We start from the raw sequence: 27,676 nt of genomic DNA, 5'->3' as shown, positions 1-27,676 counted from the left end.
AATCAATGTATACACTGAGTTTTGTCATTAAAGTGTTGTTATTTTGTACAGTAATTTATGTCAATTTCTGAAGTTTTTTCTTAAAGGGATATGTATAGAGGCATTATTTCAGAATGTTAACCATATTGGTCAAACTTTTAATGCAGTTTCAATTTCTCTCAAAGAAAATTATTTCTTTATAACGTTTTTTAGATTACCTTTTGGACGCTGGCTTTTATCATTTCTGATGCTTCGCTCTATGAGAAGGTCATGGAAGAACTGTTTGGGGTTTTCGGCAAGACAGGTAACACATGACAAGTGCATGCATGTTTTCTGCTCGCTTGCATTTTGAGAAAGCTCAATAATTACGATGCCCATGAAGTGATTGATCATACAAGGCTCAACTCCTACTCCTGTACATTAATAATACAAAGGGAAAAGGGCCTTCAAGAACAAAGGGTCTCTTTCTAGCAAACACGGTCAGTGGTCGGCATGAGGTGCAACAACTATAGCCACAATTGCTTAATGCAAGTTGAGTATGTTGATATAGTCATGGACACCTACGGACAGTGCAAGATTGCATATAGAAAAACCAGAGAGGCGCCTATACAATTACTAATCATAAAAAGGCTGAGTATTTTCTTTGTCTTCATCTCTCGCCATCTTTGTGTGGTCCAATCTTTTCTTTTGCACACCTATATGCAATGTCACTATCCCCCACCATACCTAATCAGTATATTTACTGGTTTTCATACACTCATCTTCAAATTTGTATAATTCTTTTGGACACGGGTATTATAGCTCAGTGGCAACGCACTCGTCTTGGAAGCAAGACGACGCAAAGCAACACAGGTTCAAATCCTGGGTCTGCGCTTAGAAACCTCTTTGGTATTAAGCACGTAATAAATAACTAATTATGATTATTACTATACAGAGGATTTGAATTTGCATGTAGCCCTAGTTGCAATTTTTGGCTGGTTTATGCACTGGCATACTTGATCAAGTTAAAGTTTAAAGGACAATCCCGCTCTGCATCAGGGCTGATGGTTACCTAAAGAACACTTAATTTAACTGGGAAGCAAAGAAAGAATCTTCACAAATCCCAGTCATTCCCTACTCACTTGTAAGGAAGGTTGTTCAAGGGTTAAAGACTGGTCCTCAGCAGCCACATCCATGCCATATTTCCAGGATATCCACATAAAACACATTTCAAACCAGTGAGCCTAAATGGGATTTATTTACATAGGCAGTGGTGATTGTGAAATAAGGATAGGTTGGGGCTTTTGAATACCCCATTTGGTGGCCTGTAGGCACTTTTAAGCAGTAACCTTTCATGCATCGGATGTTACAATATAGCAGATTGGAAATTGCATTCATACATGTAGACAAGTGCAGTAAATGCAGAACATGTGCAAACGGATACCACATGGACATTGGGCATATTTAATTTCGGAGACCTAGCTCTCTGGCCTTTTAACATCGCCGAATTCAGAACTGGGTATGACCATCTAGGTATTCACAGATTAGGGAAAGTTAGGAAAGCGAATGCCTTCATGGTTAGTTTACTTTTGTATGTTATCATGTTTCTTATTCCACGTGCCTGTGCTTACTTCAAACCATAGTTTCTCAAGGAGGAAAGGGATTCTGCCTCACACACCTGATCTGCCACCAACAGGTGAACTTCATGTATTTGCTCTGCACCGCCTAACAGATTGTGTTTGAATATATTACAAGGTACTTACATTGATCATTCCTGTTCCTCTCTGAGATTCCTTCCCTTCCTCGCCAATGACTCCCTGACCCCTTCACACCAAACACCAGGACCTACACTTCCGGCAGACGGACCAGGGGGAACCCATACATTGTCCGTGGTGTACTACAGGGCAGTGTGCGGATTTCCCCTTGGTGTTCTTGCTGTATTCATCCTTCAGAGACCTGAACATTGACAACTGACCGAGGACGTTAGCCAGATCTAGCAGATTGAAATGACCACTAACAGGTCCCTGAAGAATGGAAAAATTGATAGTAAACATTACTGCTTCCTTGAAATCCCTTCAGGCAGATATTACAGGCTTAGCCCAGAGAGTGGGAGAATTGCAGATTACTATCACTGCCCTTCAATCAGAGCGAGAAGCCTTTCCTTCCTTTGAGTTCAGAAGCGGTTTGACTAGCATACCAGGTTCCATGAACTCCAGAAGGCTTAAACCAGCCACTTTTCAGTACAACCATGGTGCCGGTCAACCCTATTCAAGCGATTCTTGGAGAGAACCCGGGGTGGGGGTACAAAAACTGTCTTCTCCGATGCCAGTAAAATACACTGGTACTCCCGGGGAGTTCTCCAAATTCATGACACAATGCCTGCTGCATTTCATGAATCGGCCTCAGCTGTATCATACTGTAAACACAAAGGCGGCCTTTATATTAATGAACACCATTTGCTCTATTAGAGCATTATAAATACCCAATAAATAAATACCTTGGATCAATAACCACAACCAAATAAGAGAGGATTATGAAATGCTCTTGGGAGTCTTTCCATTGATATAAAGAAAGAGCTTTTAGACATCAAACAGAGCAGAAGAGATTTAGTTTCATACATAGCCCAGTTTGAGTATCTATTGGCCGAACCCGCATGGGCTTAAAATGTTCAAGCTACAGTGTACTGTAGGGGACTCAAAGAAGAGATTGAGGTTGCAGTGGCCCAAGTGAAACCTGCCCCTGTTTCTCTTGCAGAGCTCTTTGATTTGTCGTTACAAATCAAGAAAGATAAGGAGAAAGAAGAGGGGAGCACCATTGTTTTCAACTGCGAAAAACACCAACACCCTGTCCCCTTGATAGTCATGCCAGTACTCCTCCCCCAGAACCTATGCAATTAGGGGTTTACAGGACCCTGCCAGCCAATAAGAAAGAGAAAATCACAGAGTAACCCTATGCTACTACTGTGGCACTGCTGGGAATATTACTAGAGACTGCCCAAGAGACAGGGAAAAGACAAGGGTCCTCAGTAAAGAGGGGTGGACTGGTAGACCCAAATTCCCATACTACACCTCTTTCAAGATCATTAAACCTTCCACCAATGTCAGCTTTTAGTCACATTTATCTAGGAATCGTTCTAACCAATTGTGAGAAACCAGAGGGTGTTTCTCCCGCTAGTCTCCGGGGATCTCTCTCTCAGGTGGCCAGGGCACGGCCATCACCTTTGGATCCAGATCCTGGAGGTGGACCAGTGCGGGAAGATCAACTGGGTGAGGGGTCTTTGAGGAGTGGGGGTGAGGCCACTGATGGTGAGATGCGGTATTTCCCCCTTTTTTGTTTATCTTACCCATCCTATTTTTTAGGATACTTCTAGGTCCCAACTCACCCCCCCTTTTTACACAAACACTGGGCCGAGGAAGAGGGTGACTGAGAGTAACAACATTAACTTTCAAACATTGTACTGGGCATGTCCCGCTAATCGGGACAGGCAAAGTCAGGCACTTAACTTTAAGTGCATACACCTGATGCCAATTAGCTCTCCTCACATAAATGAAAGACAGAACCTAGAGACACACCCTGAGCAAGGTGGAACACGAGTACAAGCAGAACTTCTGGGATGAAGGCACACCGACTGGAGCAGAGTGACGGACCAATAAATGAGAGCAGCGGGTTGAAAACCCCAAGAGTTCCCGACTGGAGGTTGTTGGCTATGACAGGCAGTGAAAGACACATGGAGAAGGCCAGATCCCACATCAGAAGTCTCCATTGTGTTTCAAGGACGCCTGTGACCCTCCCGGGTGAACAGCACAGTTGGGGAGGTGAGGACAAGTCTGTGGTACTAACCTTGACTTGTGAATTGGAAGTCGTACAACCACAAAAGAAACTTACATAACCGGTGAGTTGGCAAGGGCCATGAGAGACCGGTGTGTGTTAAAGTTTGAAGTAGCAACATTATATCGCAAGTGAAGGCTGCCCGCGAGTGGATGAGACTTGAAGAAGGGCACTTTAAAGTAAAGACAGCTGTGAGATCAGCGATACTAAGTAACAGAGTGGTCTGTCAAAAAGAAGTAGCCCACTTGATAATCTCTGTGAAAAGTACATTGTAGTAAAGCTAATGAACAGCAAAAGTGAAGTAAGCAAGTTTAATCCTTAGAGAAGGGGAAAGTGAAAGTTAAACTGTGAACTTTGAGTCAAAGTGATCCTGCGGTGGTCTGAAAAGAAAACCACACACATTCGAAAGCCTTCAACATCCGAAAGGGGTCCGAGCCCGACAGAGGGATACCCGAAGTGTAATAAGCTTGGGGAAGGGAGCCTCCTTGCAAGTTTTTGTTGAACTTGATCGTGAAATGTCTGAGCCCGACGGAGGGGGACCTACGTGAACTTTGTTGTGAGAGGTCGGAGCCCATCAGAGAGGGACCTACGTGACCTTTGTTGTGAAAGGTCCAAGCCCGACAGAGGGGGTCCTATGTGAACGTTTTGTTGAAACATTATTTGGAAGTCAGGAAAAGAGACTTTAACATGGAAGGTCAGGCAGGCCTCGATCCACGTTTTGGAATTTCTCATTGTGTCGAAAACCAACCCGGAGTGTGTAATCCTGCCTACAGGGACAGCCTTACTCTGTGAGGTGTAACTTGGGGAGGAGAGCTGGTTCAACTACATTTATTCTTTTGAACACTGATTTTTCCTTTGCATACATTTCTCCTTTTTTACACTTTTTTGTACAAGAGATAGGGCAGGTATTAGGTTTTGTTGTCATAGGCCATTTTGATTTGACGGACTCCACTAGGACTGTTTTGTTTATCGTTTGATGGTCGAGACTACTCCCATCTTAGTTATAGGGCAAAGTAGGAGGTTTTCCAGCCCCAACAATTTTAATAAAGGTTTTACAAATTGTATCCATTGTGTCAGTGTCATACTTGTGATACCATGCCTCCCCTACACAATGCTGACTCTGTCCTAGAGACAAGGGGGCGTTACTAGATGGTGGGGTCACTGGTAATTTTATGGATGCAGGATTTGCCAAACAACACCATATCCGACACTCATAAAAAACTACCATTGAATCCATCCATTCCAAAGACGGATCAGATCTTACATCAGGCCCCAAAACACACCAAACCGGAAAATTTCACAGGACATGTGGGAACTATCAACATGAACAAACTAGCTTTTGACATAATAGACGCTCCAGTTTTGCAACTCATACTAGGGAGGACCTTGCTAGTGTTACATAACCCATGCATAGATTGGACTCAATGGGTGGTGTGCTTTCATTCCAACCATTGTTCTCGATCTTGCATTTGGAATCCCTACTGCCTAAGTCTACCCTATCTATAATTCCTAGCGACCATGTCCAGCCAATCAAATGAATTGCAGCAAAACTAAAAGGCCACCCTGAAGAGTATCAGGACTTCAGGACGTCTTTGATGCCAAAGAAGCGGACACTCTGCCCCAGCATAGACCCTATGATTGCCGCATTGGCCTAATACCAGACACCAACATTCCCTATGCAAAACATATGCTTTGACTCCACTCGAAACCGCAATCCTCAAAGTGTACATCAAGGAAAACATAGCCAAAGGATTAATCTGTCAGTCCTCTTCACCGACTGGAGCTCCCATCTTTTCCATTCTGCAAAAGGATTGTGTGCATTACTGTCAAATGAACACGATTACTATCAAAAACAGAAATCAGTTGCCACTCATTCAGGCCCGAATTGACCAAGTCCAATGAGCCCAAAAGTACATTACATTGGATTTACGGGGCCTATAATCTGTTCTGGATACATCCAGGAGATGAGTGGAAAATGGCCGTTCAAACTAAAGAAAGACATTACAAGTAACGTTTGCACTTTGTAATGCTGCGGCGCCATTCCAACATTTTCTCAATGATGTTCTACGTCCAGTCCTTGACCGTCATGTAGTGGTCTAGTTGGATGATATTTTGGTATACTCTGACATCCCATAGAAACATCACGAGCAAGTACCAGAGGTCCTGCAGCTACTCCGGAAACATCTGCTCTATACCAAAATATCCAAATGTTCTTTTCATGAGAACACAGTGTGTTTTGTGGATTACATGCTATCCCCCAAGGGAATTGATATGGATCCCCGAAAGGTACAGGCTGTACAGAAATGGCCAGCGCCAGACAATGTTACGGCAATACAAACACTCCTGTGGTTTGGCAATTATTATCAGCGATTCATAAGACATTATTTACGATTGATTCAACCCTTAACAGCTTTACTGTGCAAAAACACTCCTTTCTGATGGGAAACACCAACTGAAGCAGCATTTCAAGCGTTAAAAAAAGCCTTCACTACAGCTCCTGTTCTGCGATAGCCTGACACTGCTTTACCGTATGTAGTGGAGACTTACTGCGTTAATGTGGTTTTGTGGGCAGTGTTGTCACAGACCGATCGGAAGGATGGTGTTCTCCATCCGGTGGCCTTCCTTTCCAGGAAATGGAATCCTTCAGAAAGTAACTGCACTATATTCGATGGAGTTACTAGCAATCAATGAAGCCTTAGTGGAATGATGGCATTACCTTGAGGAAGCTAACCATCCTTTCACAGTACTAGCAGACCATAGAAATCTTGGATTTCTAAAGACTACAACAAACACAAATCAACGTCAATCTTGATAGGTTCCGTTTTTAAGTCGATTTGATTTCATAATCACTTATACACCAGGAATCCATATCACCAAAGCTGATTCATTGCCTAGAAGATACAGCATAAAAGGACAGGAAGACATGGGATTGCCTTTTGTCCTACCAGAGAAAGTGATTTCGTCCTTATCCAATGCAACAACAGTCTTCTTAGATCAGGAGAGAATTTCTTACGTCACAGATCTGATTCTTTCCTTCCTCCAAGATGAACAACACCATGAGATAGATGGACCCTTATGCAACATTAACAATATATATGTACCCACCTGGGAACAACAACGACAACTAATGGAATGGTGTCACGCCAGCCCACTGCAGGACAATACGGCCATTGGAAAACCTTGGCGTTGGTAAGCAGATATGCATGGTGGCATAAGCAATCCAAAGACGTCCATGAGTATGTTGCAGACTGTGATGTACAAGAGCTTGAGACAAGTCCCTTTGGGTTGTTAAATCCATTACCAGTTCCACTGCATCCATGGCATACAATAAGTATGGACTTTGTCACAGATCTTCCTCCCACAAAGGAAAAGGTTCAATACTATACTTAGTGTGGGAGATTCCTTTACAAAAATGGCCCATTTTGAACCCCTGCAGGAATTTCATCGGCAGTGGAAGTGGCCCACACCTTCATGTCTACCATTGATTAAGAAGGACACCAGTGGCCCCCAGATGTCGGGGGGTGGGGCGTGCATGCTGGGGGAGTGTTCTGATAAACTCTGATTCAACGTCCTGACAGTATAGGATTTCTTTGCGCCAGTTTGCCACTGACGGGGCTGGTCCTCTACCCCATAACATGGCAACTCTCCTTCGAACTAGTGTCAACAGTACCCCTGCCAGTTTCCTTATTCCGGATGAGAGTTGTTTCGTCATCCCGAGCTGTGCTGCCGTTGGGATGGATGCACTTCTTCTCCTATTATTGCTGATGTGGTCTGGAGGATCTGGGACCAGAATGGGGTGAGTTTGGGGCAGTCCCAAGTAAGGTGGAAGAAGTCTGCCGATAGGTTTCCGCATCTTTCGCATCTTGCTGGCTGGTCTGGGTGTTGTTTATTCTTTTTTGCAGGGGTGAAGTATGTCTGGTGTAGGTAATTAAAGTGTATTTGCTTGAAGCGTGTGTTGAGGGCTATTTTTTGGGTTTGTTTCAGTATGTATATCCATTCCTCTTCTGGGATTGTCAGCTGGAGGGACCTCTCCCATCTAGTTTTCGTACGAGTATCGATGGATACCGTGTCTGATAAAAAGGATTTATAGAGTAGTGAGACCAGTCTGCCTTCGCCCTGGGCCTGGATCACATTGTGTAGCAACTGCCATGTTGGGGGTTGTTGCGGAAATGTGGGGAATAGGGCCTGTAGGGTATATCTAGTCCTAAAGTAGATGAACTTATCTAATGGTGTGTTACCTCCTCTTTCAGTGGCCTGGTGTGGTGTGATAAAGGAGCCTTCGTCGAACAAGTCCCCCAACGAGTTTATCTGTAGTTTTTCTACCCATTGGTGGAAGACTCTTTCGGATGTGAGGGGGATTCCTGGAATAAATTTGATTGGGAGAAGGGGAGAATATCTCACTTGTACTTTGCATTTTTGTGCACGTTTTTTCCATATCGCATATGTAGCGAGGACCACATTCATCGTATTGATAGACACTGAGAGCTGGCCCTGATGGCCCTTAATAAATTGAGGGTCGCTAATGCCCGTTCTATCTGCACGTGTGGTCTAATATGGTGCGTGGCATACCAAAAACTCAGGAATTGCGCGTGGATCGCCAGAAGTATCTTTCTAGGTCAGGGAGGGCTAGTCCGCCGCTAGATACTGGAAGTAATAGCATCGAGTGGGTGACCCTGGCTGGTTTGCCCGCCCATAGGAGGTCAAAAACAAGGCTTTTGATTTTCTTCAAAAAGGATTGTGGGACTAAAATGTGGATGTTGGAGAATAGATATATTAATTTAGGGAGTATAACCATTTTTACCAGTGAGGCTCTCCCCCACAGGGTTAGTGGGAGGGATTTCCACCAGTTCACTTTTTCCTGTAGTGTTTTTGCTACGGTCTCGTAGTTGTCTTGAAATACGTTGTGGTACTTCAGTGACATTTGTATCCCAAGGTAGCGTACCCTTGAGGTCTCCCATACAAAATCGTAGTCATCGGTGAACGGTTTGGTACCTGGGGTGAGTGGGAATATAATCGATTTTGTATGATTAATTATTAATCCTGATATTGCACCGAATTTAATTACTTCCCTCATGATTGGATTAAGATTTTCTACGGGATCCTGTACAAATAACGCCACATCATCTGCGTATAACGATATAATCAACCTGTGTGGGCCAATGGTGAGACCCCTGTGGAGTTGCATGGTTCGAAGGTTCGACGCTAGAGGTTCCATTATTAATGCGAATTTAACGCTGAAAGTGGACACCCCTGCCTAGTGCCTCGCTGTAGCTTGATGGGAGAAGATCTTGCTGATCCCACCAAAACTGTAGCCTGGGGGTCGTTATATAGTAGGGAGACGAGTTTGATGAAGCGGGACCCCAGGCCCATCTGTGTGAGTACAGCGAATAGGAAGGGCCAATCCACGGAGTCGAAGGCCTTCTCGGCATCGAGTAGTACTGCCACAGCCTGGCTGGTGGGGTCGAGGGCCTCGAGAACTCCGAAAAGCCTCCTGATGCCGAACGTCGTGCAGCGTCCGGGCACAAATCCAGCCTGATCTGCGAGCACGAGGCCCGGCATCAGCGGTAGTAAGCTGTTTGTGAGTATTTTGGCCAGTATTTTATTGTCAAGATTCAGTAGAGAAATGGGTCTGTATGATGCTCTTCCGGGGGTTTACCTGCCTTGTGTAAGAGGATAATTCTCAGAACATCTCTGATATGCTCCTGCTACTTCATACCTAATTCATAATCCTAACACTACAGTGATTCTAGAGCTTCCTGGGGTATCTCTGAGATGCTCTTGAGGAATTCTTGGTGAAACCCATTTGCACCCGAGCGTCACACTGATGCTCCAAGCCAGGTTGTCCAAGAGGCCAGCATCTACGATGGCTGTGAATCAAGCTAGCGCAATAGGGGTGCTGACTGCCACCGGCTGTTCTATGTTCTCCTTCTCTACACTGCAGTAGTGTTCACTTAGTTGTTGCGGAAACCCTAGCGCATTTCCAGATTCACTGTATGCTCTCGCATCACTCTGTAGGCGAGATCTGCTAACCTGCAGCCATAGCTGGCCAGTTTGGTGTGCAGTGTGCCTTCTCCTGGCAATGTATTGATTCATGGGTAGTGCAGCACTGTTCTCCAACCACTGATGGGGTGCCGATGAGACTTGGTGACCTATTGCTGCATTGCCTGCACCCATGCAGGTTGCCCTGCTCATTGCTACTGGCCTGGTTCCCTTTTTGCCTCCTGTCGGCTCTAGAACACCATTTTAGGGCCTGCTCCTGATTCTCCAGGCCCCAGCTGTGTGGCAGTGATCTTCTTCTCCCACTAAGGCTGGATGCCTGAATGGTCCTGCTGTCAGGAAAGTAGGGCCTGAGCTGGTATCAGCCCTGGGTCTTATGGAGGGCTCCCCTCACTCACTGCCCACAGCTGTCCCTGAATAGTGAACATGCACTGCATTTGAGCTAGGGGCTGCTGCTCCACCAATGCGACCTAGTCCTGCAACCCTGAGGCCCTGCTGGGGGCCACTCTCTCAACCTATCTTTGAGGTGGTTTGTGTGTTCGATGTGCAGCAAGTACCACAATACTGCCCTCACACTCACTTGTTTAGGTCATTTGCCGCAATGCGGAATCCTTGAATACAGAGTGTGAGTCACAATTGGAAACCCTGGGGCTCTCTGGTTGAGGTTAACTTGCAGTTGAGTACATCTCATCCCTAATGCCTGGTGTTTGTGTTGTGCAGGCATGGTTCTGTCAGACGTCAGCGCCGCTCATTGCTGCCCATACAGAGGCAATGGCACGTTCTGTGGTGCCTGTACTACTGTACTGGTCTGCCAGGCCCCACACTTCATTTCCCAGGGTCCTGCACATGATTGCATACTAACACGCCCGTTCATGTCATCCCACCCTGTCATGGAGCCGGCAGCGCCCTGCATTTAATGGTGCTCAGAACGCTGCCACGCTTCTCAAATGTTCACAGGGCGTGAGTGGCGTTCCATTTTTCTTCGTCTTCTGGCTGCATGGACCTGCATACCACTAAAACTGCCTTTTGGATTCTCCTTTTGTTTTATTTCCTTGGACCTCTCCTCTCTGCACACGGATTGGACTTTGGACTTCTTTTGGATTACCCTTGGCATGATAACTCTGTACTTACTGAACTGAACAACGGATTTACCCTTCCTTGTTGGATTTCCTGGCTTGGACTTGTGCCAGCAGTGGCTTTCCAAACTTTCCCTGGATGTTTTGTGGAACTGCTGGCCTGCCTGATTGCCTGGACCTTGCTTCCCTGAGTACTTCTGACTCTCTCTTTCTGCTAGCCTCCTTTATCTGTGGTGGACAGAAAGATCTTGCTCCTGCCTGAGTCAGAGCTGAAGCCGTACTCGGGTTAGCACAGCGTGACAGGTTCTTGGTGCTCAAAGTAGCCCTCTGACCTAGGTAGTCTTCTCGATCGACCAATTAGACAACTTTAAGACACTCTTAACTGTGCAGTGATCTCTGTTGGGTCCACAGTGCACTTCTCGCCACTTTTTGAGTAACTCACCGATCTCTCCTCCCTTCTTTCCTTGCCAGGGTCTCATCTGACATTTTATATCGACCTGATGCGTTTGCCTCTGTGCATCTTCTCTGTGCCCATTGCCCTTTCTCCCCTCCTGCTTTTGTAATTATCCCAGACAGTGTGGAAATGGAAAAAATCTGGTGGGGGATCCCACAAGGCCCGAGGGTGGGGGCGGAGTATTGGGGGTGGGCGTTGTCCGAGGCGGCGGGGTTTAGAAGGGGCAGAGCTGGCAGGTGTCCTCCGATTAAAGGAAATGTCCAAAATAATATTTTAAAACAGCGCAATTTCTTTCATGCAGCTTATTTTTCAAACTATCAATTCCACTTTAAACCACGTCCTGGTGCACCCAAAATTTGATATCAATTATCAATTATTCTGTAGTGGATACCATTAAACTGGTAACTGCTTCATAAAAATAGCCCTCTTTTCCCTAACACTCCCATGAAAGGCAGTGGCACACATTATGAATTCCCTTTGAACTGTGTTGGTAAAGGTGAAAGTTTTTTCATATATAGGTTAGCACTAGCAGCTGTTTATATAATCCCTTGAATTATTCACAGACACAAAGGTGGCAATTGTGCTTCAGTTTCTTTGCACCATGTGGGGGACACCGCCTCGCGAGATCGCGTCCCTGTGATCTCGTAGGATTTGGAGCGCGAAGCGCGCAAAAGACAGTGGAAGAGAGAACTCGGCGGGAGGCTGAAGCAGCAAGTCAGCCCCGGTGCTCCTCCTGCCTGTGGCATACACACCATTCCAGGGCCTGCATATAGAGGCCCCAGACAGCCAGAGCGTAATACCAATGCTGAGGGAAGCCTCCTGGGTGCTCTGGTTGTTGAGGTGTGTGGCGCTGCCCGATGAATGGGCGCGCACGCGGCGGCGTGACGTTGCACGCTTCCGCGTGCAACATAAATAAACGGGGCGTTCCCGGCCGCGACAGAGCGACCGGGAAGCCCGAACCGAGAGGACGTCTCTGGCTGAGTCCTTCAGGGTTGGGGGCTTACGGGAGGCGCTGGGGGGTCCCGACCAACCCCCAACAGTGGCAGCGAGTGGGGGAAACAATGCCTGGGCCCGGCGGTGACTTGACCGGCAATTTTTGTGTGTTTGCAGTGAGGTCGCCTTGAGACTTCGCTCCGGCCCGCAGGCCTTGCGTTACCCAGGCGGCTGGTGGCCATTTTGTGAATCAGGCCGTGAAACTTCTCCGAGCTCCGGTTTGAGCTGAGAAGTGCATCCAGGCCAAATTTTTGGAAATCCTGCTAGCAGGCAGTGATACCTGCATGTGACTCTGCCCAGTTGGGGTTTTTGCATTTTCATGGGTCTCCTACGTCGAGTGCAAGCAAGAGGGAGGGCTACAATGGGTGGGCCTGCATAGCCCATATTTCTTTCTTGTCCTAATTTTTGGAACAGCTGGAAGCTGAGGCTTCTCTTCATCTTCTTCATCATCAGACTGGTGGCCCCACTGATCTTCATCCTCTTCATCATCACAGAGGTGTGGTGCAGCAGCTGTTTTTCTTCAATGGTGCTGGCTGGAGGCATTTGGACTTGGTGTTTGAGTTGCGGCCCCTGTCCTTCACGCTTCGGGGTGCCTGTGCGCTCGAACGAATGAGTGATACTGAGGACCAGGACGGAGTGGCGGTGCAGCGGCCTCCACGTGCGCCAGCAGCACCTCAAGTGCAGCCGGCACAGCAGCCTCCAGGTGGTCAGGCAGGACCTCAAGGTCCTCTACATCCAGCGCAGCCTGCGGCAGCACCCGTTGTTCAACAGATCCTCCCCGTTATGGCTCAGGTACGTGCACAGGCGGCTCTGCAGCCCATCCCGGAGTTTGATGTATCGGGCCCACCTTCTATCTTAGGGCCCAGATGGAGGAGGTGGGTGGACCGCCTGGACATGTACTTTCGGGCTGCCCACGTGGTAGATGATGATACCCGGCTGGCAACCATGCTGTACTTGGCAGGTCCATCTGTCCAAGAGACTTTTGAATCGCTCCCTCCAGGGGATGGATCCTATGATCAGGCGAAGGCCGCTCTGCAGGCCTACTTCCTGCCTCTCGCCAATGCGGATTATGAGCGTTTTGTCATGCTCTCGGCCAAACAGAAAGACGATGAGACTCTGAACACTTTCTATGGGCGCCTAAGGCGTCTCTCGCTGGCCTGCGCTTGGGGTGATGCGGAGGACATGATCAGGACGATGCTGATCCAAGCTTGCTCGTCAGGCAAATTAAGGCGCCAGGTGCTAAGGGAGCCTGGAATTACACTTCAGCGCATCCTTGAACTGGGGAGGTGCCATGAGGTGTCGGAGGCGAGGGCTGCGAGAATGGAGGCCGGGTCCCGCCCCATCAAGACCGAAGAGGTATGTGCGATGTGGAGAGGTGGCAGGGGCACCCGAAGACCTGGCGGCAGTCCCTGGGATCCAGCCGGTAGGGCAGGAGAAATCTGCCAAAAATGTGGGCATGATCTGCCCCACTCTGCTGAGTGCCCTGCGGCTGGAAAGACCTGTGGACGGTGTGGGATGCCGGATCATTTCTCGAGGGTATGCAAAGCCGCAATACCAGTATTGGTAGCGAGGGGCCCGGGACGGTCCAGTCTCATTTGCCAGGGTCGACCATCCAACGTCGCTCAGGTGGATCAGACTGAGGAGGATGCCCAGGTGGAGGAGACAAAGAAGACGTTCTCTTCCTCCTCTTCTTCAGTCTCGAGTGTGGGGATCCTGAGAAGTAAGAACAGGAGACAGCCAAGGTGCGTGGTTGAGGTGAACTGATTTCCAGTCCCCGTCCTTGTGGACACTGGGGAGTTGGTGAATGTAATGGCCCGTGGACACTATGATGCCATGAACCAGCCCCCCAAACTGGCTGCTCCCAAGGCCCGCATTTTTGCCTTCGGTGGTGTTGACCCCATCCCTCTGGACGGTGTGTTTGTGGCAAAAGTAGAACATGAGGGCTCCCAAATCACAGCACGATTCTATTTGACACCAGTGAGCACCAACACGCTGCTCAGTTGTGCTGCAGCAGAGGCCCTCGGCATCTTCAGCTTTGCATACTCTGTCTACTTGGAGGACATTAATGACTTGCTCAAAAAGTATGCTGCGCTGTTCAAGGGGATCGGGCAGATGGCCGGTGACCCAGTGAGGTTACACATTGATGAGTCGATGCAGCCCATTGCCCTGAAACATCAAAGGCTGCCATTCCACCTCACTGAACTTGTCAACAAGGAACTGGACAATTTGGTCAATCTTGACATTATAGAAAAGGTGGAAGGCCTGACACCCTGGGTTTCCCCAATAGTGGTGGCACGGAAGCCTAAACAACCCGATGCTGTGAGGATCTGCGTCGACATGAGGCTCCCGAACAAGGTCATTAAGAGAGAGAGGCACCTCACCCGACGATTGATGACATCATTGCGGAGGTACAGGGCGCTCGTTTCTTTTCGAAACTGGACCTTCGAGCGGGCTATCACCAGGTTGTCCTCCACCCCGAGTCGAGGTACATTACCACCTTCACGACACACCGAGGGCTATACCGCTACAAGAGACTAAGCTTTGGTGTGTCCTCGGCGGCGGAGGTGTTCCAGAACATTATTCGGGGCGCCCTGGCTGATCTACAGGGCATTTTGAACATAAGCGATGACATCCTGGTGTTTGCCAGAACGGAGGTAGACCATCTGAGGCGGTTGGCGAAGACGTTCGGAAGACTGCAGTCCTTGGGACTCACCCTCCACAAAGAGAAGTGTGAATTTCTCCGACCATCGATAGAATTCTTTGGTTTTATATTCAACGAAGGGGGGGTGTCTCCTGATCCCCGGAAGGTGCAGGACATAAAGAAGGCGCAGCCTCCGGAGTCCGTATCCGAGGTGCGAAGCTTCCTAGGCATGGTCACATACTGTGGACGGTTCATTAAAAATCTGGCCTCCAGATCGGAACCGCTGAGGGCACTGACCAGGAAGGATGTCATCTGGAACTGGGGCCCACTAGAACAGGCGGCTTTTGATAACATAAAGGGTGCCCTGGCGGCTGAAGACACCATGTCCTTCTTTGATCCTGCGCTGCCTTCGGAGATCATCGTCGACGCCAGCCCATTCGGCCTGGGCGCTGTGCTAGCACAAATTGACAGTGGTGGGGGCGTCCGCCTGGTGGCATATGCCAGCAAGGCCCTGTCCGATGCAGAGCAGCGATACTCACAGATCGAGCGTGAGGCACCGGCAGTACTGTGGGGATGCCGGCACTTCCGGCTCTATGTCCTTGGACGCCCGGTGACGGTGGTGACAGACCACAAGCTGTTGCTTCCCATCCTAGCAGGGTCGTCATCCAAGCCACCAGCACGCATTGAGTGGTGGATGCTCGCCCTTTTGGAGTATGGAGTCACCTTGGTATACCGGTCAGGGGCGAGCAACGCTGCAGACTATCTCTCCAGACACCCTGGGGCTTACGCAGGCGAAGTCCGGGACGTCTGTGCAGAAGAAGCAGAAGAGCACATCCGGGTGGTGGTGGAGGCAGCCACGCCAAACGCTATGCCTCTCCAGGAGCTGGAGGCAGCTGCAGCGCAAGATGAGTGCTTCCAGATCCTAAGACACTCGATGCAACAGGTCTCCTGGAAGTCGGTGCTGGAGGCTCTGGCGGGGCGCACCCAGGATGCCAGGACCGGACTTGAGCAACTATGGAAAGTCCGGGAGGAGTTATTGTTCTCGACATCTGGCCTTCTGCTCCGCGGAGATCGGATTGTCATGCCCCAGTCGAAGGTGGACGAGGTGATAGATTTGGCTCACCGGGGTCATCAGGGTGCCACCATGACCAAGGCACGCCTACGGCTGAAGGTGTGGTTCCCCGAGCTAGAACTGAAGGTGGATGACTTTGTGGCGGCCTGTGTCTGGTGCCAGGCGGCATCTCCCCTGCAGCAGGAACCTGCAATAGAGACAATGCCGAGGGGGACGCGCCCTTGGGAAATCGTTCATGCGGACTTTGGATCCACCACCATGGGCACCCATTTCCTAGTTCTGGTTGACGAGTACTCTAGATACCCCGAGGTGGAGTTTGTGGACTCTGTGGCGTTTGAGCACATCGTGGTGGCCGTGGAAAAGGTGTTTGCGGCCCATGGTTTCCCACGCACTCTGTGCTCGGACATCGGGGCGCCATTCCAGAGCGAACGCTTCTCGGAGCTGATGGAGAGCTATGGGGTGGTGCACAGGAAAATCATGCCCCTCTGGCCCCGGGCCAATGGCAAAGCGAACGGCTCATGAGGACTCTAAATAAGACCTTTAGAATTGCTCAGGGGCAGCGGCAGTCCCTCCAGAGAGCCCTGTACCAGTTTCTGAGGGTGTACCGCACCACGCCACATGCATCCACTGGAGTGGCCCCGGCTGAGGCATTTTTCAAGCGGTGTCCTCGGGGTTTGCTACCGGAGGTAGGAGAGAAAGAACCTGGGGTGATCAATGACCAACAGGTCGAGATGGACCGGCGGCTGAGGATCGAGCAAGAGAACGCTCGGAGAGGGCTTCGCCCGCAGCGGCTGGAGCCTGGCGATGAGGTCCTCATTCGGAATAGGCATCCCCATGGGAAGCTCTCCCTACCCTATGAACCGGAACCGCTGGATGTCGTCGCGGTCCGGGGATCCATGGTGACTGCATCGGACGGACGGTCGGCGGTAACTCGCAATGTGAGTTTCTTCAAGAAACTGCGGGATCCAAGAACTGATCCACCTCCTGATCCAGACCCAGGAGAGATCCCTGAGGACGAAAGGGAAACACCCTGTCTGCCTGAGTCCCCGGCCCGGGGTATGCTCCTGGACAGATCACCCGTGCCGGAGGTGAGCAGGAGGTACCCGCAGAGGGCTGGACGAGGGAAACCTGCTCACCTCAGCGATTACGTGCTGGGTCACCTGGCTGTTTGTCCTGAGGATGAGGACTGTTAAGTAAGAAGAACCGGGTTGATGCCAATAAAGGGGTGTTTTGAACGTGGGGTTTTCGTAAAGTGTTAAGGACTCAGTTTGGTTTGGTTTGCAGTGTCTAGGGTTAGTATTGTTATTGTTCTCCTGGAAAAAGGAGGAGTGTGGCGCTGCCCGATGACTGGGCGCGCACGCGGCGGCGTGACGTTGCACGCCGCCGCGTGCAACATAAATAAACGGGGCGTTCCCGGCTGCGACAGAGCGACCGGGAAGCCCGAACCGAGAGGACGTCTCTGGCTGAGTCCTTCGGGGTTGGGGGCTTACGGGAGGCGCTGGGGGGTCCCGACCAACCCCCAACAAGGTGTGTCAGTGCCAAGACACACACCTTGCAGTGAAGTTAACTGCATGAACTAGACAGCTCCAACTGTGAGTACTCATACAGCCCTGCCCTGGACTTAATATATCCCCATTGGTTTCTTCACTTGAGGTGTCTAAATAAACACCCTGCTAAACCTCAACAGTGTCCTGTCATTTGTCAGGCCACCACACACCAATACCGCTAGACCTTTCTTCTCCCTTTTGACCTTCATCCCACAGAGCACGCTCTTGAGCTGTGGAGAGGGCAAATTAAGTACGCCACAATAAGGACAAGCATCAGAGCCCTAAGGCACTGTTGCAATGAACTTGATGGGCGCAGTACAGAAGCTTTTAGGCTACATAACCAAGTCTCGCCCTGTGCGAGCACTGTGCACAAGGAGTAATCTGCTCGGTATGCAGGGTACTCGCACAGGGCAGATTAGATCTGCTCTGTGCCGCCCAGCCCCCACCATCGTGTGCTCCGAGCAGCCCAGCCCCCAATCCCCACGCCCCACCTTCGCGTGCTCCGAGCAGCCCAGCCCCCACCTTCGCGTGCTCCAAGCAGCCCAGCCCCCACCTTCGTGTGCCCGGCAGCAAAGCAACTTAAACTAGTGAGCAAAGCAACTTAAACTAGTGACGGGAGGGTTTCTTCCTCGCTGCAAGTAACCTAGCTGCAGAGCCTGGGTTTGGTGTTTGGGGTAGCTCTGGGCATATCCCGAGATCCAGCTTCAGATCTGGTGGATCTCGGATCCCAATGACCAGCACTGATCCCAGATGACTAATGGGCACAAGAAACAGACCAATTCGATTTTGCAAAGCAGTGGCCTTCTGAACAGGCACTTAACACCCCTGGAACTCCTGGCACAGAAATACCCAAGCCCCCCCATTGACTCTGCAGCCATCCTTGCCAGATGAAAAATGGGTTTGACTGCATTGAGCTCAACATCCAACCTGGCCTTTAAGGTCGAGATACTTCATTCAAGTATCGACGATGTGGCCGAGTACCCAAGGCTAAAAACAGAATCGATGTGTAATGGTTTTTGGAAGTTGTCCAGTGAGATTAAGAGTGTTGAGGCAAAGAGTGAATAGGAAGAGGCTCGCGTGCACCGTAATAATATTCAGATTATTGGCTTGCCTGAATTGGCATTAGTATCCAACATGGACACCTCTGTTGAATAGCTCAAGAAAATCTTAGATGATCCGCCATTTCATCCCAGTTTCCTGTGGAAAAGGCTTATCGGTCTATGGCGCCGGCTCTCAGGCCCAGCCAGCCACCTCGCCCGGTTATTGTATGGCTCTTGAACTATCACGATCGCTGCCTGATTCTCCGCAAGGCTCACGTAGTCAGGAACTACAGGGCGAGGATGAAAAGCGTTCTGAGTATCCGGATTCCATCTTGGCTCTTCAAGCTCCCCCCCCCTTATCTTGGTCTAGCTGAAACTCTGTGAGAGTGGCCTGAAAGTCATGTATGGTATTTCCTGCGTGGTTCTGTGTATACAAGGGCAAGATCCACTTTTTTTTTCATTCCTGCGGAGGGCTTGGGATTTTTAGAAAGACTGTCCTGTGGAGGGTCTGGCCGTCTGCGTTACTCCACTAACGATTGATGCAGTAACCAGCCATGTAGTTACTTTTACTCCATGAAAATAGGTAGATACTCCTAGGTAGATACTCCTAGGGAGTGAAGATTCTCCCACGAAAAATAGAAGACATATGTGTGCCTGTCCCCATGCTTTTGGCGCACAATTACATGTATATGTTTAGGCCAGTAGAATGCACTTAGGGCTGGAACTATTAGTATTACTGCCTCATCTGATGATGTAAACATGTATCTTAATGCGCATGAATAATTAGATGCAAATAGATATACATTACAAACACATTTCTGTCCTACAGTTAAAACATATTTTCCTCACTTTTTTACACCGTGTATATTTAGGTGACGTGTGACAAAAAAGCTACCACAATATCTTGACCTGTTCACAGGGCACTTTCAAATGTCATATTTTGTCCAATGCCGCCCTCTTCTGGGCTTTGTGTTTTTGATTCTTAAAATGCGCAGCAAAAATGTTTACTAGAGCAGACAGAGCCATTAATCGTTCCTCTTTAATCAGCGCAATTTTACACCCTAAACGTTGAAAAACATGGTTATAAAAGTTACATTTGAACAAATTGTTTCTCTTATTCAGTTAACAGGAGAATATTTACTGTAAGTGTTTAAACACCTTTCACTATTTTGTATTTTAATTGTTTTGTAACACCCTGTGCACCAGCGCTTTGAGAGAAGTACAGTGGGAGCAGGGGTCTCCTTTGGCAGGCCTAGCAATGCAAGTGAAAAAGGAACTTGCAGTCAGGGGCTGTGACAAGTGGGGCAGGCTGGAGCGCAGCGAGCATAGTGCCATCTGAGGACGTGACCTGGGCTTTAAGTGACAGGCATCCAGGGCTGTGGGCGAGTCCGGGTCCGAGACAAGCAAGCTTAGGGAGACACACGCTGGAAAACTGGACTGACCAGCAAAGCGAGCTATTTACAAACGATGAATTTCATGGTTATAGGGAAGTTCTCCGTTCACTCCGTTCCACATGCCTCACACCCAAGCTAAGGCCGTCTAAGGAGGTACATAAGCGTTGTGTGCTCTGATGTTATGCAAAGCAGGCTGCAATCCACATTGGTGCTGACTCTTACCTCTTTCTTGTTGATTTATTCGGAGAATGCGGGTCATTTACTCACTGTTTGAAATGTTTGTAATATACTGAGTGAGGGTGTTTTATTTGTAGGCAGCAATTTACTTACAAACCGTGCCACAGTGGTGCATTTAGACAATGCAGACAGTCTGCAAAAAAGACATCGGAGACACTGCTGAGTGAATATCAAAATATGTTTGGAATTTCATGATGTATTTATTCTTTGAGGCATGCCCAGCACTTTGGCCACACCCTATTCTTGGAGCCCGGCACACCATTTCGCATTCCCACTTAAAACACTGGATACAACTTATATATATAATTTCAGTTGTTTCCTGAAAGCAGGCGGCTGGGTTTGCATGGTGTGGTGTCCATGTTCCCTCTAATATACAAATGCTTTGCTTTCATGTGCGCATTATTTTCCTTCTGCACAACTAACGAGGTAAGCCACTTTGTGAGCATGTGTGGTTAGTGAGCTATCATCAGTTTCAAGAGGAATTTCTCCTTCCGTAACCACTGCAACTCTTGTGTAAAAAAAAAAAGTGCATCTCACAGCTCTTCTTCCAAAGATATAGGCCAAAGACAATCGTGTTTAAAATGTGATTACAAAGAGCGCTCACCCACTAGTCCTTCAGGATCTGCCACAGTACCTAGCAAAAGTACTCCTATGCATAGAAAAACACATGTATGCTAAACAAAAAGCATTGTATTCTCAGAATAAACAATAGGTTTAGTTGTGGCTATTCATTTGTTGACAGTGCTCAGAGAAAATGCAGAGCATGCTTTATGCCATTGGAAAAAAACATTAATGTGTGCAAAAAACAAATATTGCCTATCTTACCGGATGTGGCTGCCAAGAAATGCAGGCATGATACATTGTTTGCCAGATGGAACATGGCAACTAAAAGAAGTGTGCCAGAAAATCTGCCAATAAGAGTTTATGCGCCTCTTTAATGAAGTAATTCAGGAGCCAGCTAGATGAAATTCAACAAGAGCCTAACAGAAGTTTCTTATGGGAGTTCCTTTGAAGAAAATCACATTGAATGAATGGCCTTTTAAGTTAAAAGCAGCAGTGCTCAGAGGTACAACAGATGAAATGCCTTCTCCTGTATCAAAGGGCTCCTCCTTTGCAATTCACTGTTATCAGTTAAACAAAATATATGGGGATGCTCGAGGCACTAAACAGAAAACATAGGATTATATTGAAAAGCCCTCAGCAGCTCAGTTTAGAAAGAAACAGTAGGTGCATTTTTCCTATTCTGTAGTAAACAAACACTTTCTCACCATTGTAATTTACTTCTGAAACATTTCACTTGGTTTTTGATAATTGCTGATTTGTTCTTTACGCCCAAGGAGTGTTCTTCTGTGGCTCTCTCTCTAAACTTGGCTCCTGTGCTGGTCGCCAACACTTGTTGACACAGCTCTGTAGAAAATTAGGTAGCAGTAAAACACCCACTGGGATATTTGAATACCCACAATACTTTGCAAGCAAAAAGTATTTAAAGCCTCACCATGACATTACCGGCTGTTTAGTAAAAATGTCAGAAGATCAGACTGCACCCAATCATTTTGCAGTGCAAAAAAGATTGTTTGCGGGATTCCAAGATGGCCGCCAGACTGTGAGGACCTACTCCTCGAGTCCTCCGTGCAGGCAAGCAAAAAAGGAGAACATTGCGGCGTATGAAAGCCTCCAGACAAGCTAAAATGTATGGCTGGAAAGCACAACAGGACTAGGATTGTATGTCCGTGCAGCGCGGGTCAGAGGTAGGGCTCCGGTGCGGGTGGCGGAGCCCGTGGCGTTCGGGCACGCACCCTGTGGTGGGGAAAGGCATACCCCGCTGGAGGCCTCAGGAGGAGGCGAGGGGGCCTGGAGCAGCAACAGCCGGTAACTGCTCACGCTCGGCGACGGGGACTCTCCCCCCCGTCCAGCGGCGTACTTCGGCAGTGCGGAAGAGCCCGCGAGGTGCCGGCGGCTCCCGCTGCCAGGGTTCCAGCGGCAATGACAAGCGGGGTGAGTGCCCGGGGGAGAGGCTGCAGAGCGGATGGATGAGGAAGCGGCGGGCGCCGAAGGAGGGCCCTGTGTGTTGAGGCGCTGAGCAGCGGAGGAGGGGGAAGGCGGATTGTTGCGGGGGTCGGGAACCCCCCCACAGAAGAGCGAGGAACTGCCGCCGGGTGCGTTCAGCGGTCTGTGGTCGGGCAGATCCCCGGCTGTGGTAACCCGGGGCCCCCCCAGGTCGTAGGGGAACTCCTGAGTCCCAGCCGGGAGACCCGGTCACTTACCTGGAGGAGCGGCGAGGCATAGGAGGCTGGATTTGGGCCAACTCAAGCAGCACAGTTGCGGGGGCACCGGCCCTGCCGCATTCCGGGAAGCCAAGTTGTGCTTGGGCTCTGTGGGGAGACTGGCCTGGGTGCGGGACCCGCTCGCATACCGAGGGGAGTAGCGGCGCGGGGCCCCCACCTCCCCTCCCCCCCACTCAGGTAACAACGCGGCAAGTTTGGGCCAGGAGTGGTGTTGTGGGCCACATGGCAGGGTGCGCTTGGATTGCTTAAGGGCTCCCCCAAGACTGTGCTACACCATCAGCCCAGCCGCCGGACACCCACTTTCAACCTAGAGAAGTACAGGAGACCCCGCCTCTCATGCGCGCTTGAGGAGTGAAGAGCTCCCCCTGAGTGGTGATCCAGACCCAAGACCCGCGACAGACAATTGAAACCGGAAAAGGCTACGGTTACAACAGCAACATACATACTGCTTCAGACATACTACCAGCCGATAGTAGTCCGATTGATTCAGATGCCAGGCACCAAACCCAAAACGGGCCCATCAAGAGCACGGACCCCGGCGAGACCCCAGGAGGGACAGATAAAGAAGTGCTGGCGACAAACGTCCCAAACATAGGCAGACTCGCCATCTCCTCCACCAGGGTTGTCCATTGAAGCAAAGGACCGCCCAACCAGCATAATGGCAACCCACAAAGACGAACTGTTGAACTGTTTAAAAGGTACAACTGTTGAACTGTGACAAAAGCCTTCCAAAATGACCTCCATACTTCCATACTCAGATGGAACAGCTAAGGGAGGACCTGAAAATAAAGAAATGGCGAAGATAGGGGAAAGAGTGGACATAGTGGAAAGTGGCCTCTCGAACATCACGTAGGAGACTAATCAAAACAGCTTGCTAATAGATCAGTTGGCGACCGAGCCAAACAATTTGGAGCGCCAGGCGGAGGATCTGGAAAACCGCTCGAGAATATCCAATATTAGGGTCAAGGGCCTGGCGGAATCAGTACAGGATAAGGACTTAAGAGACACGATGCAACTCTGCTTTTGCAGCCTACTAGCAGATGCCCAGCCTGAAACAATCGGCTTCGACAGAATACATCGCGTGGGCCCAATACGCAATGAACCAGGGTCGCGACCCACAGATGTCCTAATAGCGATGACATCGTATGGTCTAAAGGAGGAGGTGCTACGTGTGGTGAGGACAAACGGGGACCTTACGATTAATGGGTCCCGCATACAGCTATACCAAGACCTCGATCACTCTTCATAAAAGAAAGCTAATGCAACCTTTCACGAAAGCCCTTCGAGCACATCAAATCAGATATAGATGGGCGCACCCGTTTGGCCTGTCATTTACATGGGAAGGAAAGCAGAGGAGAATTGGGAACTGTGCGGAAGGTCTAGCTCTGCTGCACTTGGAGGACAAGCAGCCGGAGGCACCCACGCGCTTGCGGCCTACCAGGACTGGCCAGCCCAGCAGACCATGGGAATGGTCAACAGGAAGAAGGCAGAGACGTGGAGGACAGGAAGAACCGGCAGCTCCCACCCGACTCAGGTCTGTGAACGGAGTGGCCCATCGGCTCCGAACACGGCCTAGCAGACGGACGCTGAGCGAAGTGCTACCTAAATGTGAGAAGACCGCAAAACTGCTCTGAAGCGCCTGCACGGAGGTAGGAGGTCACTAATCTTGGAAGCAGGGTCAGGTAAAACAACTCCTGACTATTGTGAACTGGGGGGAATCTAGAGGCCTCACACCCGCCTGTCTAGCGGGGGGACCCATTAGGGGCCCGGGCCTCATACACTCCCAGGATGGGGGGAAAGGGTAGGGGGTGGGAAGGGGAGGGGAAAGGAATGACGGATCGGGACGCAAGGTACCAAAAAACCATGAATAAAGTTGAGCCACCTCCACAACTGTGTTATAACAGAAGGAAAACATTCAGAGAAAAGTTCTGTAGCGGGATGTGGGGTCCAATATGCAGAGACTCTTCACTTAGGGAGCAATGGAAGAAGTGAACATAGTCTCGATTAATGTCCAGGAACTAAACTCCCCTGCTAAAAGACGTTCGATCCGAGGCAGGCTGGAAGCCATGCAAACGAAAATAGCGATCCTACAGGAGACACACTTGCTCCGGCGAGATGAGAAAAGGATACGTAGTAGAACATACCCTCTTCAGTTTTTTGCCTCAAGTCAGTCTAAAACAAAAGTGGTGGCAATCCTGTGTAGAAGGGACTTAGGCTTCCAAAAACGACACATAATGAAGGATCCGGAAGGCAGATACCTGGGTGTGAAGGGCACAGTCAATGGCCAAATGTATTCAATACTAGCAGTATACGTCCCCAATGAAAAACAGGACCAGTATATTCCCAAACTACTCCAGAGGGTGGTGGGATGGTGTGAGGGCAGAGTGATAATAGGAGGAGACTTTAACTGTGTGATGGACCCATAAATGGATAAAACACTCCCCCCGACGGCTGCAGACCAGCGAAATAGACAGGCCTTGGGAAAACTCTTCAGAGATCTGGAGGTGATAGAAACGTGGCGGTTTTTCCACCCAGAAAGCCGGGAATGCACACATTATTCAGCGGTACATAGGGGGTACTCTAGAATTGACATGATCTTGGTGTCCTCCACTTTAATCCCCTATGTCAAGAAAATAGAAATTGGGGTCCAATGTCTCTCAGATCATGCCCCAGTGGTGACCTGCATAGAATTGCAGAGGACGATGAATAGGCCCCGTCCACAATGGAGGCTAAATGAAACAATTCTGAGGGATATAGCGCTAAGGGCACACATGGAAGAAGTCATAACAAATTATTTCCTGGAAAATGACAATGGGGAGGTGGACTGAAGGGTGGTGTGGGACGCGGGAAAAGCAGTTATTAGAGGGGAATTTATAGCACAAGCAACGCAATACTACAGGGGGAAAGCCCTCATAACGCGTACACTGGAAGAAGAGGTAGGAAATGCTGAAAAGCTCCATAAGATCTGTCAGACACCCAGAGCTTGGCGAGACCTTAAAAAGGCCAGAGCCAAATTAGAAAATCATATGGCGTACAGAACAGCGCAAATACTGCTAAACACCAAACAATCATATTACATACATGGGGGGAAAGCGAGCAAATTCTTGGCAGCTAAATTACGCAAACAGAAGGCATGCAATTATATTACCCGGTTAAGAAATAGTAGTGGGGAACTGCAAACGGGAGCTGAGGAGAAACTAGAAATGATGGTCCTCTTTCATAAAAACCTGATGTCTAGCGAGAACCTGAATGCAGCAGAACAGGTGTCCCATTTGTCAGCCATAAAACTGCCACAGATATCGGAACAGCAAAAAGAAAAATTGGGGGCCCTTTTCACTACACAGGAAGTGGGTGATGCGATAGCGGCGCTACCTAGTGGAAAGTCACCTGGCCCAGATGGCTTAGGAAATGGGTTCTACAAAACGTTCCTGACGCAGCTGGCAAACCCCCTTACCCGCCTTTTCAACCTAATCAGGGATAGGGGAGCAGTTTCAAAGGACATGGGACACTCGGTCACGATTTTACCCCTAAAGCCCGGGAAAGACCCGGTAGAATGCTCCAGTTAGCGCCCCATAGCTCTCCTCAATACTGACGCAAAACTATATGCAAAAATACTCACGAATCGGTTGGCAACAGTATTGCCCGAGATAATACACGCAGACCAGGCAGGCTTCGTACGGGGGAGACACACTCAGGATAATGTCAGGCGCGTAATTGACATCATAGACTGGGGGACCAGGCGGGCCCAGAAATTCGCTATTGCTGCACTTGACGCCACACGAGCATTCGACAGCATAGACTGGGAGTACTTAAGACTGGTACTAGAGGGGTTTGGCTGTGGGCCGACATTCACCAAGATGGTTTTGCCAAATTACCAGCATCCATCTACGCATCTAATGGTGAACGGCTACGCATCAGAAAGAATCAATATCCGGAGAGGTACTAGGCAGGGGTGCCCTCTCTCCCCTCTCATATTCGCCATGGCAATGGAGCCATTTGCCTACAGGATTAGGGAAGACCTGGGTATTAGAGGGGTGCGAACTGGAGAGATCCAAAATAAGATAGCCCTATATGCAGATGATATCATGCTTTACATGGCAGACCCAAACCACACGTTACCCAGAATAATTAGAGAATTGCAGAAGTTCGAAAAAACATCAGGGTTCACAATAAATTATTCAAAATCCAAAGCTCTGAACATAACCGAAGGTAGCGGGGACATAGCACTCCTGAAGGAACGCTATCCCCTACAGTGGGAAAAGCAGTCCCTGGAATATCTGGGAATCCGTATCACTAGATCCACAAAGAACCTGCTCAAAGCAAACATTACACCTCTATGGAAATGCCTGAAGGAAGACCTGCAGAGTTGGGACGCTCAAGAATTATCATGGTTTGCTAGGATAGCGGTGATAAAAATGACCTTGATACCCAAATTACTGTACGTTGTAAGCTCAACCCCCGTGGTGATCCCCCCAAAACTGATTCAGGAACTCCAGAAGGCCGTGTTTAAATTTATCTGGGGGAATAAAAAGCCGGGACTCCAAAAAAGGATCATGATGCTCCCAACGCTTCTGGGGGGGCTGGGAGTTCTGGATATAGGGCATATGTTTTGGCAGCTCAACTGGCGGCAGCATTGAAATGGGCGGGCAGTGACCCCCTTCCGGGGTGGGAGGAAATAGAACAGACCGTGACAGACACCCCATTGGGTATGCTACCATTCCTGAGGCCAAAGGCGAGAGAGAGGGGAGGTATCCTATTGGAGGCCACAAAACAACTATACACACCTGGGATAAGGCTATCCGGGGTAGGGGGGTTAAACAGGGCCTGGGCCCACTGTCCCCTATTATGCATAATCCAGACTTTTCGCCTGGGCTTCATAAAACGTTTTGGGACGGTTGGAGGGGAGCAGACTCAGTGTCCCTACAAGATATGTATCAGGATGATGCCCCACTTTCCTTTGAAATATGCAAACAATGATTTGGCATTACCGAGTGTCATAGGTTTAAATATATACAATTGCGTCACTGGATCACACACCCAGAGGTAAAAAGGGCTGGGTTACGACCCCCAGTAGGCCTAGAACTCACGATGCGGGAGGGGACACATGATAGAGGGATTGCTAGACTGCACAAGCTACTAGACAAAGCGCAAATA

General features: G+C 49.2%; 1 protein-coding gene across 1 annotated transcript in view; it reads left to right on the top strand.

Annotated features, from left to right (window-relative positions):
- Positions 1-27,676, top strand: part of CYP39A1 (cytochrome P450 family 39 subfamily A member 1) — a 747,125-nt gene that overhangs the window by 455,166 nt on the left and 264,283 nt on the right. Inside the window, exon 7 of the mRNA XM_069605805.1 lies at positions 193-283. Within this exon, the coding sequence (XP_069461906.1) occupies positions 193-283 (91 nt within the window). The remainder of the gene's footprint in view (positions 1-192; positions 284-27,676) is intronic.

This window comes from Ambystoma mexicanum, chromosome 4p (assembly GCF_040938575.1).
Source record: "Ambystoma mexicanum isolate Mex_15411 chromosome 4p, UKY_AmexF1_1, whole genome shotgun sequence".
Taxonomy (NCBI): Eukaryota; Metazoa; Chordata; class Amphibia; order Caudata; family Ambystomatidae; genus Ambystoma; species Ambystoma mexicanum.
Note: the sequence above shows the minus strand (reverse complement) of the source record. Positions and strands in the feature narration are given on the sequence as shown.